At 37.2% G+C, this 13,988-nt stretch overlaps 1 protein-coding gene across 3 annotated transcripts; it reads left to right on the top strand.

Annotated features, from left to right (window-relative positions):
• Window positions 1-2,790: 2,790 nt before the first annotated feature.
• Window positions 2,791-8,918, top strand: LOC145470256 (52 kDa repressor of the inhibitor of the protein kinase-like). Of its 3 annotated transcripts, XM_081454088.1 has the most exons (3): window positions 2,791-5,472; window positions 5,836-6,499; window positions 6,556-8,918. In XM_081454088.1, exon 1 carries the CDS (start codon window positions 3,135-3,137, stop codon window positions 3,846-3,848), a length of 714 nt encoding a protein of 237 aa, XP_081310214.1. In that variant the 5' UTR covers window positions 2,791-3,134; the 3' UTR covers window positions 3,849-5,472; window positions 5,836-6,499; window positions 6,556-8,918. The 3 variants fall into 3 exon arrangements, with proteins under 3 accessions (XP_081310214.1, XP_081310213.1, XP_081310215.1); XM_081454087.1 differs by having other exon boundaries at window positions 5,836-8,918; XM_081454089.1 differs by lacking the exons at window positions 5,836-6,499; window positions 6,556-8,918 and having other exon boundaries at window positions 2,791-3,111; window positions 3,216-5,824.
• Window positions 8,919-13,988: the final 5,070 nt, after the last annotated feature.

Here is a 13,988-nt window from a genome sequence, read left to right as displayed (position 1 = left end):
TTGGATGCATTGAACTTTGAATGTTGGTGTTCCTATATAGCTGTTTCCAAACATACGATTGCCGGCTTCTTTAATTTTAACACTGCACTCGTCAAAAAAGTGAAGCGTTACCGGATTAAGGTCACTTACTTACTTGAGGTAAGCGTCAACTAGAGCGATATTATCTGCTGTAGTCGATTCCAGCGGGATTACTTGAACCTTCTTAAATACGACATACAGAGATCAGTTTTGATACATTGGGATATTGCCGCTTTACTTGGAACATCCCACGTAACCACATAACATAACCACTCCATCGAGCACCATTCTTTATGGCAATTCGGATAAATGTAAAACTAGGTTTTAGCAGTTTTTCCAACTCCGGCAATAAATTTGATAACATGGGGAGTGCCCTGGATGGAATGCTCTGGGAGTAGAAATAGACGAGCTTGCGTGGTCATGATCACGAAGAACATTTTGTACAAAATGACGTCTGGTTCTCGTCAGTTCTGAAATTTGTCGCTGCGATAAATGGACGTGGTTCACATCAAGGTCTCGCTCCCGGAACGACGAAGGCAACCTTCTCCCGTTAACCTACAATCCGCCACGTCTGTTCAACGCAAGGTTAACGACTGGCAGCATAACAAGTTATTTATCTAGAACATAATATTTCAACCAATTTCCTACGAGCTCTTCTCATTCACCGGTTTTTTAACGAATCACATTCGAAAGGCATTTTTAAGACGCGACAATATTCAAACCAGGAGCCATCATCAAACCCACCTTACACTGCTTTTGTTTTCATTTATTTCCTAAATCAACCAACTACGCAATGATAATTAAGTGCAGCATATAATTGTTCCTAAACCCGCAAGCACACGAAAGTACTGTTTGAGTTTGACATTTAACCGATACCGTTGTCCGCGTAAGCATCACCGGTCAACGATCAAGTTGAGATTCATTGTTTTGTACCGGACACTTGATTGGCTGGATTTGAAAATGTTGGAATCTATTGTTTCAGTTCTACGTATACCTTCTGATTATTTTTCATTGTCTGGCCTGGGTGACCCCGGTTCAGTAAACGCACTGTAAATATTTCCTTTGTTTTACAATGCAAAATGTTTACTAATCTGATAAGGTAACATCGTCTTATTCGATAGTAACTCAATGCAAAATATTTCTTATCCCTTGTTATTATCAAGTTTCCATATAACGCGCGCTCTGATTGGCTGAAACAGCGTGCTTTATCAGAGAACAGAGCACGGGTTGATGACGGTAAGTTGGCTTCCAAATTTTTGCTTCGGAATTTTGACAAATTTGACCCAAATTAAACATCCCCTGTGACTCAGACAAACGCACTGGAAGCGAGCTATTTTTCTGCAGTAAATATGGCTCACAGAGACCATTGTTAGCAACAGTAATGTTAAAACTGTACTAAAATAACAAGTTTTGCTAGATTCCCGCCGACAAAACATGTACAGCTGTAGCGAAATTCACAAATTCTCAACCTAAGCAGTGCTTCAATAAAGACATTAATTTTGTTACGAAGGCAGAAATTATACTAAGAAGTAAAACAACGACAGAAAACAATTGAACTGTCTCTGTTTATGATGAGAAGCTTTATTTTTGTAAATTTACAATTAAAAATGCTCATTTGCTCAAACAACACTTACATGCAGTGTAGTAACGCTCGTTCTCCGGTCATCTCAACGAAGTAAACCGACGAGTGGTCAGTGCAAAACTTGCTCTGATATTCTCTTCTGTGTTCGAAGTAGAACCAGTGGGAGCCGTTAAGTCTTTCTAACTTTTACGCTAGTTCGGGCAATCTTGCTGCATGCGGCTACAAGCCGTAAATAACTGTAGCTCCTTTCAAATTCAACCCGGCATTTCGCATTTACATCCACGTGCTTTGAGCTCCGCGTTTCGTAATTTCCACTGGAAAAGTGCTCGTTTTCATGGGCCACAATACGGCCGGATTCCTCTGGACTATAAACCTTTACCTGCCTTGAGATCCGTATTTAAAAATTAACTTAAAAGCGAACTTTGAAGGCATAGGTCTTCGCTCGAGAGCCGCTCAAACTTCTCGAAACTGAAAGCTTAGCTGAAGTCCAGTTTGTGATTGACAGCTGTCGCTTCGTTAGCCAATCAAATTATTTGAACAATTCTAACAAGGATTGTGATTGGCTTATTTTAGCGTGCTTTATCAGAGGACAGTGCACGGCTGACGCGACTTTTGCTCGTTTGGAAAATAAAGTTTGGTTTGAAAATTCAGCCGAATGCGTGGGGAAATTATCTGATTCTTTATCATAAAACAAATAAAGAAGCCTCGACTGTGCTCTGTTCTGTTGTAAAGCACTTAGGAAGCGGTAGAACACTCAAGAAGTAGGGAAAAACACTCGACTACGTCTCGTGTTTTCCCCTACACTTCTTTCGTGCTCTACCGCTTCCTGCGTGCTTTACAACAGAACAGAGCACAGTCGGGGCTTCTTTATTTGTTAATTAGTTTTCAGAACAATAATTAATGTACAAAGGATCTTGCCATTTTGGGAATCGACATAAATGTAGAGTTTCTGCAGAAATGTGACTGTACAATATTTCCACTGTTATTAATTTTGTTTAATTATTTGTTTGTTTCTTTGCAATAGTTTTTTCCGTTGACGCTGCAACTTCATGCTGCAAACTGAAGTACACACTTTTTTCTCCGTGTAATTTCTTTTAGCTGCTGATAAGGACAGCCATAAATTAATAGTTTTGATGAAAAGAAACCCCTTTATCAGAAGTACTCATAATGCAATACTCTCCAGAGGCGGATCCAGGGGAGGGGTTGAGGGGGTTCCAACCCCCCCTTTGAGCAGCTTTTTTTTTTGTTATTTTGTTTGATTCTTCCTACAAATAATAGAATAAAATTGTTTTTTACAAAGTTGTTTCACTTCCACCATTCGACTGCTTTTCAAGTTTTGAAAAGATAATGTACATTTCGCGACTGCTGTGGAGGATATTACTTGCAAGAAAGTCGTATCAGGATCGCGTCATCAGACAGGATCAGATATAACAAGCGACATGTACAGGTGAAATTCATTCAAACGTAAACGAGTGGGATTGGGACCAAGCGAATGCTTGAGTATTGTTGAGGTGTGTTCAACGTTGGACGGAAAATGAAGAAAATAACAGATTTTTATACAAAGAAATCAGGTGAGTTCGTGGTTCAGAACAAAGAAATATTAGACCTTGCTGAGAAACTGGGAATCGTTGAAGCTATTCCCAGAAAGACAAGCATACAGAGGAATCGCTCAAACATTCCCAGTTCTAGTCCAATTGATCATTACAAAAAATCTATGGCTATTCCCCTTCTTGATTCCCTGATCAGTCAAATGCAAGACCGATTTTGTGACGAGGATCGCCACGCCCGTCACTTGCTTTATCTAGTACCCTCAATCATAGTTACAAACACCCTGGAGCTATCTGAAGCAACAGAAGGCATGCTGTTCTGGGAGAATGACTTTCCATTTCCCAAATCCCTTGGGAATGAGCTGCGAAGATGGCAAACGATGTGGCAGTCAGCAGAGAAGGAACTTCCAAGCAATCTTCTATTAGCACTTGGCGCGTGTGACGAGGATGCTTTTCCAAACATCCATCGTCTTCTGCGCATTGCGTGCACCCTACCAATCAGTAGTGCGGAAGCTGAGCGGTCCTTTTCGCTCATGAAACGGATCAAAACCTGCACCAGATCAACGATGTCTGAAGAGCGCTTTTCAGATCTCGCTGTTATTGCTATGCATTATCCTGAGAGATTCGAGGTAGACGAGATATGCGAGGCCTTTGCAAAAGCTCATCCTAGAAGACTATTTCAGGCTACGTTGTTTGATTAATGAGGTATGCAGAGAAACGACAAATAACTATTGATGATACTGCTGTCCCTTTCAATCATGCATTATTATTTTTGGGTTCCTGGCTGAGAAATAAGATAAATTCCAGATTATATATCATGCCTTCACAACTCTTTTGAAGTCTCGGGAATGCTGCAAAAGGCGTTTTAGAGGGAAAAATCGGAAACATTACTTTTTTGGGAGAGGGGCATGGCTCCGGACCCCTTAAGAGCTCGTGCCAGAGGTACCACTGCGTGAAAGCCAAAATATTCTAGAGTATTCTAGACTCGAATATGTGATTGTGACGCAATAGAATCCTAGAGTATTCAAGCCGCACACAACACGTGACGTACACCTGGAATATTCGTGTCGAATGTGGTGGAATACGCTCCGTTCATAATCGTTCGAGGATTTTCGTTAAAATATACCACACATCTGTCGTACTCCTAGAGTATGATGGCGAACCCTTTGTAAAAAGAACTTTATAAAAGAAGGTAACAGTTCGGGTGCATAGCATTCTCCTGGAAACAAATTTAGACTATGAATTCAAAGTATGTGCGATCTGCGCGTGTATACGTTTATCCTCGAATACGTGATCTTGACGCCAAAGCTATAGAATTCTAGAGTATTCATGGCGTGTACAACCGTGACGTGGACCTGGAAAATTCTTATCGAATATGGGCATACGGGAGGAGCACGACCGTATATTCGTTCGTTGACCAGAACAATTGTACTTTTTTGGTTCATGTTGTCGGCGCAGCGCATGTGTTTCGCTTGAGTCAAGAAATTTACACACTTTGTTGTAACTTCGAATTCCCGTCATTCGGTTTTGACCGACGCTTTCGGGATAATCACTACAAAGCGATTTCTCTTTGTGTGACCCGTCTCGTCTGAGGTGGTTAAGTGCTGCACAGCACGAAACCACAAATTGGACACTACGGGATACGTAAAGTTCCGCAAAGTTAAACTGACTAGAGACACGTAAAGCTGCGCAAAGTTTGGTTAGTAAGAGGAATCAAGCTCGTTTCGGAGAGGTTTTGGTGTATTCAGCGGAGAAAGTCCCGAGGCCTTCAGAAAAATATCTTTTCTCTGTGGGATGAGTTTATCTCCGGAGCCCGCAGGGAAACGGAACTCCTAAATAACGGCCCAATAGCTTCCTCAGTCGACTCCCTGCCATCATATCAACATTGCATTACGTTTGAACAAGAAATCGCAAAACGTATTGCGACGACGAAAACACTTTAATCAGATTTTTTCCTCGAGGTTACTTTTGAAACGAAATTGACGTTAAATGTGTTTCGAAGCGACTTGTAACGAAATGAGAGAAACGACATACATCAGCATTCTGAGTGTCCGACCTTCAACAAGCACGGATCAGCGGTTTTCCACATTAGATACCATGTTCTCTCGGTTCTCGCGCCATTTTTTGGCGTTCTTTTTGAAATGTGTGAAATGTTGAAGCTTGCATCGATCTCTTGGTCCTTTTTCACTGTTTAAAAACTCTACTTTGGCGGACAAAATTCAGTTTACCTTCACTTCTTCTCTGTGCACGATTTCAAGCAGTTTTTGGTGGCATACAGCCGGTGAAAACATCGATACATACGGAGGTACGAGTCAACAACAACAGGTAAAACGTAAGCCATTGTTGTCTTCCCGGGTTGTCTTGTACGTACGAGTGAGTTAAGCTTAAGTTTCCAGGGTAAACTTCAGTTGTAAAGTTTGCTTAAGATGTATGGAATTGCCTCTGGTTGTAAATGTTTCTTTATCAAGCAGAAGCTATACATTGGAAGTTAATGTAACCTTGATTTCAAAAGGGACAGCAATGGGAATGATATTGAATTAAACCATTAAATCAAACTACTGTGTAAAATTTACTGATTGATTTATTATGATATTTTCCTTAGTACTGCAAGGTTGATTTGAGGTTTCCCAGTATGGATGTACACATAAACTTAACTAACCTTTTATGCGTATTGTATTTTAATCATAGGATGAAGTAAAATTGGTAATGCCTTACATGTATGTATAATCCCTGACATCCTTACTTGAAGAAAAAAAAAAAAGGAGAACCTGTGAGGAAGAACTCTGGCTTACAAGATACATGTATGTATTTATGACTATTTAGGGGGCCATGGAGAATTTTTAAGATTTATTTTTGTAAGAGCTTTTGAAAAATTATATTGGCAAGCAAATTTTAGCATTTCACTAGTCAGTCTCTATATATTTTACATATAAACAAGGTGATTTGCAGATCTGTTTTCAGAGTGCTCAGTAGTAAACTACAGCGTGATTATAACAGATGATGAACTGAGCAACTGTAGATCTGACTTCAGTTGACATTTTATTACTATTTAGTTTGTAGTACACAATTTGTGTGCAGCACTCATGAGATAAAATTGCCAAATGTGAATTTACATCATTACACTGATTTGAAATACACATGCAACCATTGGAAATATGATAGCTACAATAAGTAAATGCTTTTACAAAAAAAAAAAGTTGGAAATTATAGATAAACGCTGTTACTATTGTGGAACAACAGAAGCTTTAAAAGTTAAGATTAAGCATTTTTTCAGGAAGAATTTGTTTGCGCGTCTACATGAAGTTATCAGTTCATTCCATTTATTCAGAGAGGCTAACTCAGGTTTACAAAGGTACTTCTCACAGAGGCATGGGTTACATCGATTTGAAGTGGGGTTATATGGGGCAGCTTGCTTTAAAATCTTTCAAGTGACTTTGAACTTTGATTTATTGTCAAAGTCACTTGGAGGCTGCCCAATATAACCCCACTTCAAATCGATGTAACCTACGCCTCTGGGAGAAGTACTTTATTATTTATAAACCTGAGTTAGCCTCTCTGAACAAACAGAATGAACCGATTAGATAACTTCATGTAGACATGCAAACAAATTTCTCCTAAAAAATGTTGACTGTTAAATTTTAAATTTTAAATTTTACATCTTCTCTTGTATTTCAATAATAACAGAGTTTATTCGTAATTTCCAACTTTCCTTTGTTTTGTAAAAGCATTCGCTTATTTTAGCTATCACATTTCCGATGGTTGCCTGTGTATTCAAATTAGTGTAATGATGTAAATTCCCATTTGGCAATTTTATCTGATGAGTACTGCAGACAAGTTGTGTTGTATGAAACTAAATAGTAATAAAATGTCAAGTCAAATCTACATTTGATCAGCTCGTCATCTGTTATTTTATATATACATTATATTAAGGTACATGTAAACCCTGTTTCATCGATGACTACTACAAATTTCAAGACAATTTGCTATAGTAATGTCAAACTACAGTGGAACTTTGATATAATGAAGTGCCAAGGAATTGGCAAAGCATGTTCACTATAACAGGGTTTCGTTGTATCAAGGTTCTTTTCCGTATAGTCTACTATTACTGGGGCCATAAAAATCATTCGTTATACTGAGGACCTCATCATATAGAGGTTCATTAAGTCGAGGTTCCACTGTACTAACCATATTCCTTCCAAAGGTAAATATTGAAAATTGAGTTTTATTACTCATTTAGGTTATTAGCCTAAGGAGGAATTTGTTTGCATGTCTACATGAAGTTATCTAATCAGTTCATTCTGTTTGTTCAGAGTGGCTATTGGCTATTAGCCACTCATTTCAGGTTAAGTGCTGAAAATTCAGAACAATGTTGAATTTAATAGTCAAATTTTGATTGGATTAATTAACGCATAAAAAGTTTGCACCATATCTAGGAAAAAATTAAAGGCTTCTAGAGCTTGCCTACCTTTTTCAGTGCAAAGTGAAACATAATCATTCAGTAACCTTGAACATTGTTGCTTGAATCGTTTTGAATGTTTTTAAGCCCACAAACTCTGGCCCTCACATCCTTTCATACTTTGTTTGCACTGTAAACTTGATTAATGTGCAACACAACTCTCTCTTCTCTCAAAGGCATCTTAAGTATGTTTTTGCATGCAGTAGAAACCCAGGTGCTTACAGTGTAGCTTTCCAAATGTGATAAAACCTTTTGGTCATCAATTCTGTCGACACTTAGTGTTGATCTCAGGTCTCAGTTTGAATTTTCAGCTCTTTGTCTTAGGTTACCCTATATATTTCAGAGTGTTTTGCACCCACACCATTTAGCATGTCTAATTAAAGCCAATAAAGCTGGTTATCAATCTACACATACATCTACATGTACACCAAGAATTTTGAAATAAAATGAATTGTCAAATTTTTCAGGGTTTCTCTATGCGAGCATCCAAATCACTTTTTGAAAGCTAAGTCAAAGTGAGTCTGCCTCAAATTTTGGACAGTAGCTAGTTTATCATCCATGTCTGTTAATTTTTATTTTGAAATATTTTTTCTCTGAGAGTGATTTTTGAATGATCACTCCACCATTCTTTAATCCTGGTTTGGAAATGTTCTGTAACTTTTTACTGCGATTGAATATGGTAACACGCAGGCAATTTTTTTAGTGTTTTGTGTCCAGAAACTGAGAAACAAATTAAATTAACAAGAAACAAAGTTCACTTTGACTTGTACATGTAGCTTTCAAAATGTGATAATAATAATAATAATAATGGTTTGGACGCCAGCACTAAAATGTCTAGAAAAATTTGGCGATTCATTTTATTTGAAAGTCCTTGGTATAGTTTGATAGCCAGCTCTATAAGTTTTAATTTGATATGGGGTTTACATACAGTGTCTACAGATTAAATCGGATGCACTACATCCCTTTTGTGTGAGACACTTCTAAAGGTATATGGTAATGTTAAGAGGGTTCCAATTGTTGAACCAAATAATAATGATGTTAAATATGCAAAGTAGCAATTCATTAATTCATCCTTAATTCTCTTTCGTAACATAGCAGCATCTAGTTCTAAAGTTTGCATACAAAATGTAAGTGTTTTTTAGACTGCTTCTCAGATGATTCCTTCTGCTTTTTCATAGTATAGCAGCATCTAGTTAGAAAGTTGTATGCAAAATGTTATAGAAGAGTGGTTTTCAGACTTTGCTTCTCAAATGCTTCATTTTCCCCTTTCATAACACAGCAGCATCTAGTTGTAAAGTTTGCAAAAAAAAATGTTCTAGTGTTTTTTAAAGACTTTGCTTCTCAGATGGTTATGCTTTTTCGTAACAAAGCAGCATCTAGATATAAAGTAAATGCATACAAAATGTTATGTTGTTTTTTTAGGTTTTGCTTCTCAGATGGTTCCTTATACTTTTTCATAACATAGGGTCTTGGCAATGTAAATTCTTCCATAGTTCGATGAAAATAAACATACACGAACAAGTAACAATATAAGTTTTATTATTTATAAATAAAGTATAAAATTTTAAATGAAATGAAGATGTCATAACGGCAGTTGTTCACTTTTGTTGGAATAACATACATATTAAATAAATAAATCAATCAATCAATCAATCAATAAATATTGTCCTGGTAATTTTCTTTCTTTTGGGTGGGTTTTGTTAGGAATCCAAAGGAATTAAAAAGTGTGTCAGTTACACATGGCAGTTTGAACACAGTTTGGGGGATATACAAGCTTTGGTAAGGGTCCTCAGTACTTCACGTTGGCGTCAGTATTCGATCACGTGTTCCAGTCGAACAGGAGACATGAATTGAAGTGTGTCGTTTAGGATACCTTAAAACTTCACGTATGCCTCAGTATTCAAACATGAACACGTTTCATGCTTCGCATGAGTCTCGTGTCCCAGTCGAACACCACAGAACACTTGAAGTGTGTCGTTCAGAATACCTTAAAATCTCACGTATGCCTCAGTATTCAAACATGAACACGTTTCATACTTCGCGTGAGTCTCGTGTCTCAGTCGAACACCACAGAACACTTGAAGTGTGTCGTTTCGAATACCTTAAAACGTCACATCTGCCTCAGTATTCAAACATGAATACGTTTCATACTTCGCGTGAGTCCCGTGTTCCAGTCGAACACCACAGAACACTTGAAGTGTGTCGTTTCGAATACCTTAAAACGTCACATCTGCCTCAGTATTCAAACATGAACACGTTTCATACTTCGCATGAGTCTCGTGTTCTAGTCGCACGCTTCGAAACACACGCGTGTTGTCTGACTGAACTACGCGGTAGCGTATATTACCTACATAAAACCCGTTCTTGGCGACGCAAGATATCTTTGGTTGTGAAAAATGTGACATGACTTTCGTATTCATAGCGTGCGATTCTCGAAAATTGGAGCATACTTGACGTATTCATTAGTATTCGAAGACGTTCACGTCAGAAGTGGCGTCGTACATCTCGTGTTCCGGTCGCAAACTCTCGAACGACTGAGAGTATTCGAAAATGTTCGAGTCATAAATGATCGCTATATCTTCGAAGAACATCTAATGCAACATTAATCTACCAAAACATGGCCCGTATGATTTATCGAACACTTCGAGTCATTCACGAGTATTAAATTTGAATACGGAAAAACAGGCCGGATTCCTATAGAATATTCCAGGTGTATTTCGAGTCAGCCGCAATCGAATACGTCAGAACATTGCGGCATACGCGGCGTGCGCCGATCCGTATTCGAGCGAATTCGGGCCCGAATATTTGGCTTTTCGCGCAGTGTACGGGGCCGTAACTCGCCTTCCACACCATTGGCGTTAAAGGTTACTACAATAGTGTACAAGCCCCCCTTTCAGAAATTCCTGGATCCGCCCCTGCTCTCACGGTTGTAACAGTCTAGACCGTATTTGAATAAATGTGATATCATCTTATATATCGTTGACAAAATACGAAATGGACCTCCAAGGGATAACGCACAAGTAGAAAATCTGTCAAGTTGCACACGGAAAGCAACTATGTATGCTTCCATTACAGTTATTATGAAATATCATGATTCACCTAGTAGTCGGCAAGCTTAAAATAATCAAATACTCCGATAAAGCTGAAACATCAGAGTAATAATTATCAGTATTTCCCTGAAATGAAAAAACAAAAAAATCAGTTACAAAAATCATTTCTTACTATATCAGTTATTCGAAACAATTTATATTTCGCCTCAACGTGATATCAGTTGGGTTGCTATGGGAAAGTATAGTAAAAACACAGATTTTCTGTCATCTTGCGTCGTGAATACCCGGCACCCCGTGTATGTTGTCATCTAACTGAAATGATCCTCGCTTATAAAGGATAAGCAAAGCGATTTTTTAGTAAAAATTTTCAAGCTTTTTGAATTCACGGTCAGCTAAGCCGACATACGAAATGAACTCGAATAATTTGACTGAACTGTCAAGCGCAGGCCTTTGCATTTATCATTTCCTGGTGAGGTGCTTCTGCTATAAAAAAGTCTAAGAAAGGTGAGTGAAGCAAATATTTATTTGTTGAAAGTTTAGTCGGGCAGTTTCCTTGTATATTTTATAGTTTATACCTCGCTGGATCTAGTAATGTATCGCAAAATTGTTGTATATTGATATTTTTTTTCGTTCGAAGGGTGGCCTGCTGTTTTTGCTAAAATTACAACTTGACTTTCTGCTAAGTTCAGTTCAAAATGATCTTTCTTTGATCGATTTGGGCTAAAATTCGCATCCACATACATCGTTTTAGTTAGTAATATTAACAAGTAAATTTGATTCCGATAAACCAAAGTTTTCTTCGCCAACAAAAGCGCGATACACAAAAATTTCAATTTGATGTTGTTCACAGGAGAAAGAAGCAATGAATAATTACTTTTAAAAACAATGGCAGAAATGATGTTTGGGTTTTTGATTTCACAATTACTTCCAGTCCAACGTGCCATATATTTTGTTTGCAGTAACCTAAAAGGCAATATAGTTTACATCAGTTTTTATATTCCGTGACATAGGATTTGTTACCGCGCTGTTAGTTGTGAAAAAATCACCTGCCACCTTAGAGTACTGTTTCGTTCAACTTATTTACCAACATTGGTTTTTAAGTTGTCTCCGTGGACAAGAGACGCAGATTTTCTCAAACCTGCAGGAAAAAACAAAGCTGCAGTTTCTCTGAAACACTTGCCAAAAACTATTTGAGTTCTGAAGACATAAAGGCTGCAAATTTAGACTTCCTCTGAAAATCTATAGCAAAAAAAAAACAGACACAATTAGATTAATATCTGTATTACAATTGTTACGTTGTGAAATTTTCTACAACAGACATAACGGAGTACTTCTATTTTTAAAACGGCTTTGATGATTTTAAAAAAATATATTTACCCTAATTAATTGTAAAACTGCATTATTTTTGTTATACGCTTTCTAAAGCCATTAAGATATTTTCATCCTGATATTTGCTCACAAACATTATTTGCTCTACACCGGGTATAAAACTCCTTTGTCCCGAGGACTTATATTTATATCCTATAGTATAAAGTAAAGTGAAATACTCCAACGCTATTTAGCATAAGAATAGCTATTGGCCGGAGTTTTTAAGAGAGCTGTGTCCGTTTCTGTTGAGCAGCTAATTATTACGAACGCAATTGCGTGCCTTCAAATTTTGATGCAAAGCAACTTGCACGAAAACTGGTGTTCGAGCACAAAACTAAGAAAGCGACATCGATGTGTCGAACGTTTCTATTGAAGGAAGTTACTAGAACCAAGTTATAGAAATCGCCCTCAGCTACAGAATAATGAATACGTCTTGGAAATTTATTGCGAGAACCCTTGCACGAAGCATTGCCACAATCAGAACAAAGTAGTTTTGACATGACATTTCATAAGTTCATTTATGTTCCGGTTTTGTTAAATATCTTGATGAAAGTCAGCGTTTTTTAAATTCTAAAACATACATCGTTCTGATTTCGTTTCACAAAGGAATAGTTCTATTCCAACTTTTAATGACAAAGTAACAGTTTTCACCGCTTAATTAAGTTTCACAAACAAATAACAAAGCATTTCAAATCAATTTCATAAACAAATTCTTCCCCAAAAAAACCTCAAATTAGAAGTTCTCTGAGGAAGTGAATCCACAGCATCATTGGGCAATTCAAGCTTCTTTTAACAAAGAATTCTAGCTTAATGAGGCAATACAGAAAGGATATTTCATCATGTAAGGGTTGGGAGGCAACAGTTTTATTACTGTCTGGTATTGGCGTGAGATACTTGAGAGCAGTACTGTTTGTTATTACTCTGCAAGCTGGTTTTAACTTTTCGTTTTGTGGATGAAACACCAATATGTGACTGTTTAATTAAATGAAAGTTATTGAGTAGTACTTTCATATGTTTATCTCTATCACGTTGTATAAGGTGCTTCTAACTTTAAGTCTGGGAATGAAACCTAATTACAAAACCATTCAAATGAAAGCTACTCAGCAATACGTTCATTTTGCACCACTTATCACTCTATCTAAGGTTATTATAACCATCGACTGTGGGTGATACTCTTTCGTGAGACCGTTGCAATAATTTGGCACTATTAACTATGCTGACGTTTTTCTGTGAATGAAACAATTGTAAAATTTTGAAACCACTCATATAAAAGCTATTCAATATTAACTTGATGTAATACTGTTTGTTTTTCAATTAACACTTTGCCTACGTTGTCTGTTCCAAATTGATCCAGTATGGTTAAAAGTTGGTAAATTTTAATGACAAAACATTGTTTGTAAACATATATTTTTACGATGGAAAAAGGTCAGAAAAATGACACTTTTGACTCTTGGCTTCACTTTCTATAAAGAAAAAGTGAAATCGATTTGGCCATAAGCCAGTGTTGTTTGCTTTATTTTGCTCTTGGAGAGTAAGAATCCTTCGAACGTGATGGCACGAGGACTGCATATAACAACGTATTTATATTGTTAGCAGGTATGTGTGAATGGCTGTGCGCGTTTTCTATACGCGTTCGAATGCTTCGTCACTGTACTATAAAAAAAACTCCTGAAATTACCAAATTTTATATTTTCTTTTAAAAAAACAGTCACTTTTTATTATATTTTTCATGTTTGAATGCTCAGTAGTAAAAATCTAAACCAATATTAAAAAGCATCGTTACTTAAAGTGCTTAATCCATAATAATCAGCAAAGGCTTAAAAATAGCAAGAAAAAAACTGTTTGCATGTTGTCATTTTCTTTAGTCTAGAACAGGAAACCGCAACCCAGGTATTTGAAAAAGATTGAAAAGATAAAACTATTCATCCATTATATTAAAATGACAGCACAGTCGTGTATGGTGAAAG

This window comes from Orbicella franksi, chromosome 15 (assembly GCF_964199315.1).
Source record: "Orbicella franksi chromosome 15, jaOrbFran1.1, whole genome shotgun sequence".
Classification (NCBI taxonomy): Eukaryota; Metazoa; Cnidaria; class Anthozoa; order Scleractinia; family Merulinidae; genus Orbicella; species Orbicella franksi.
Note: the sequence above shows the minus strand (reverse complement) of the source record. Positions and strands in the feature narration are given on the sequence as shown.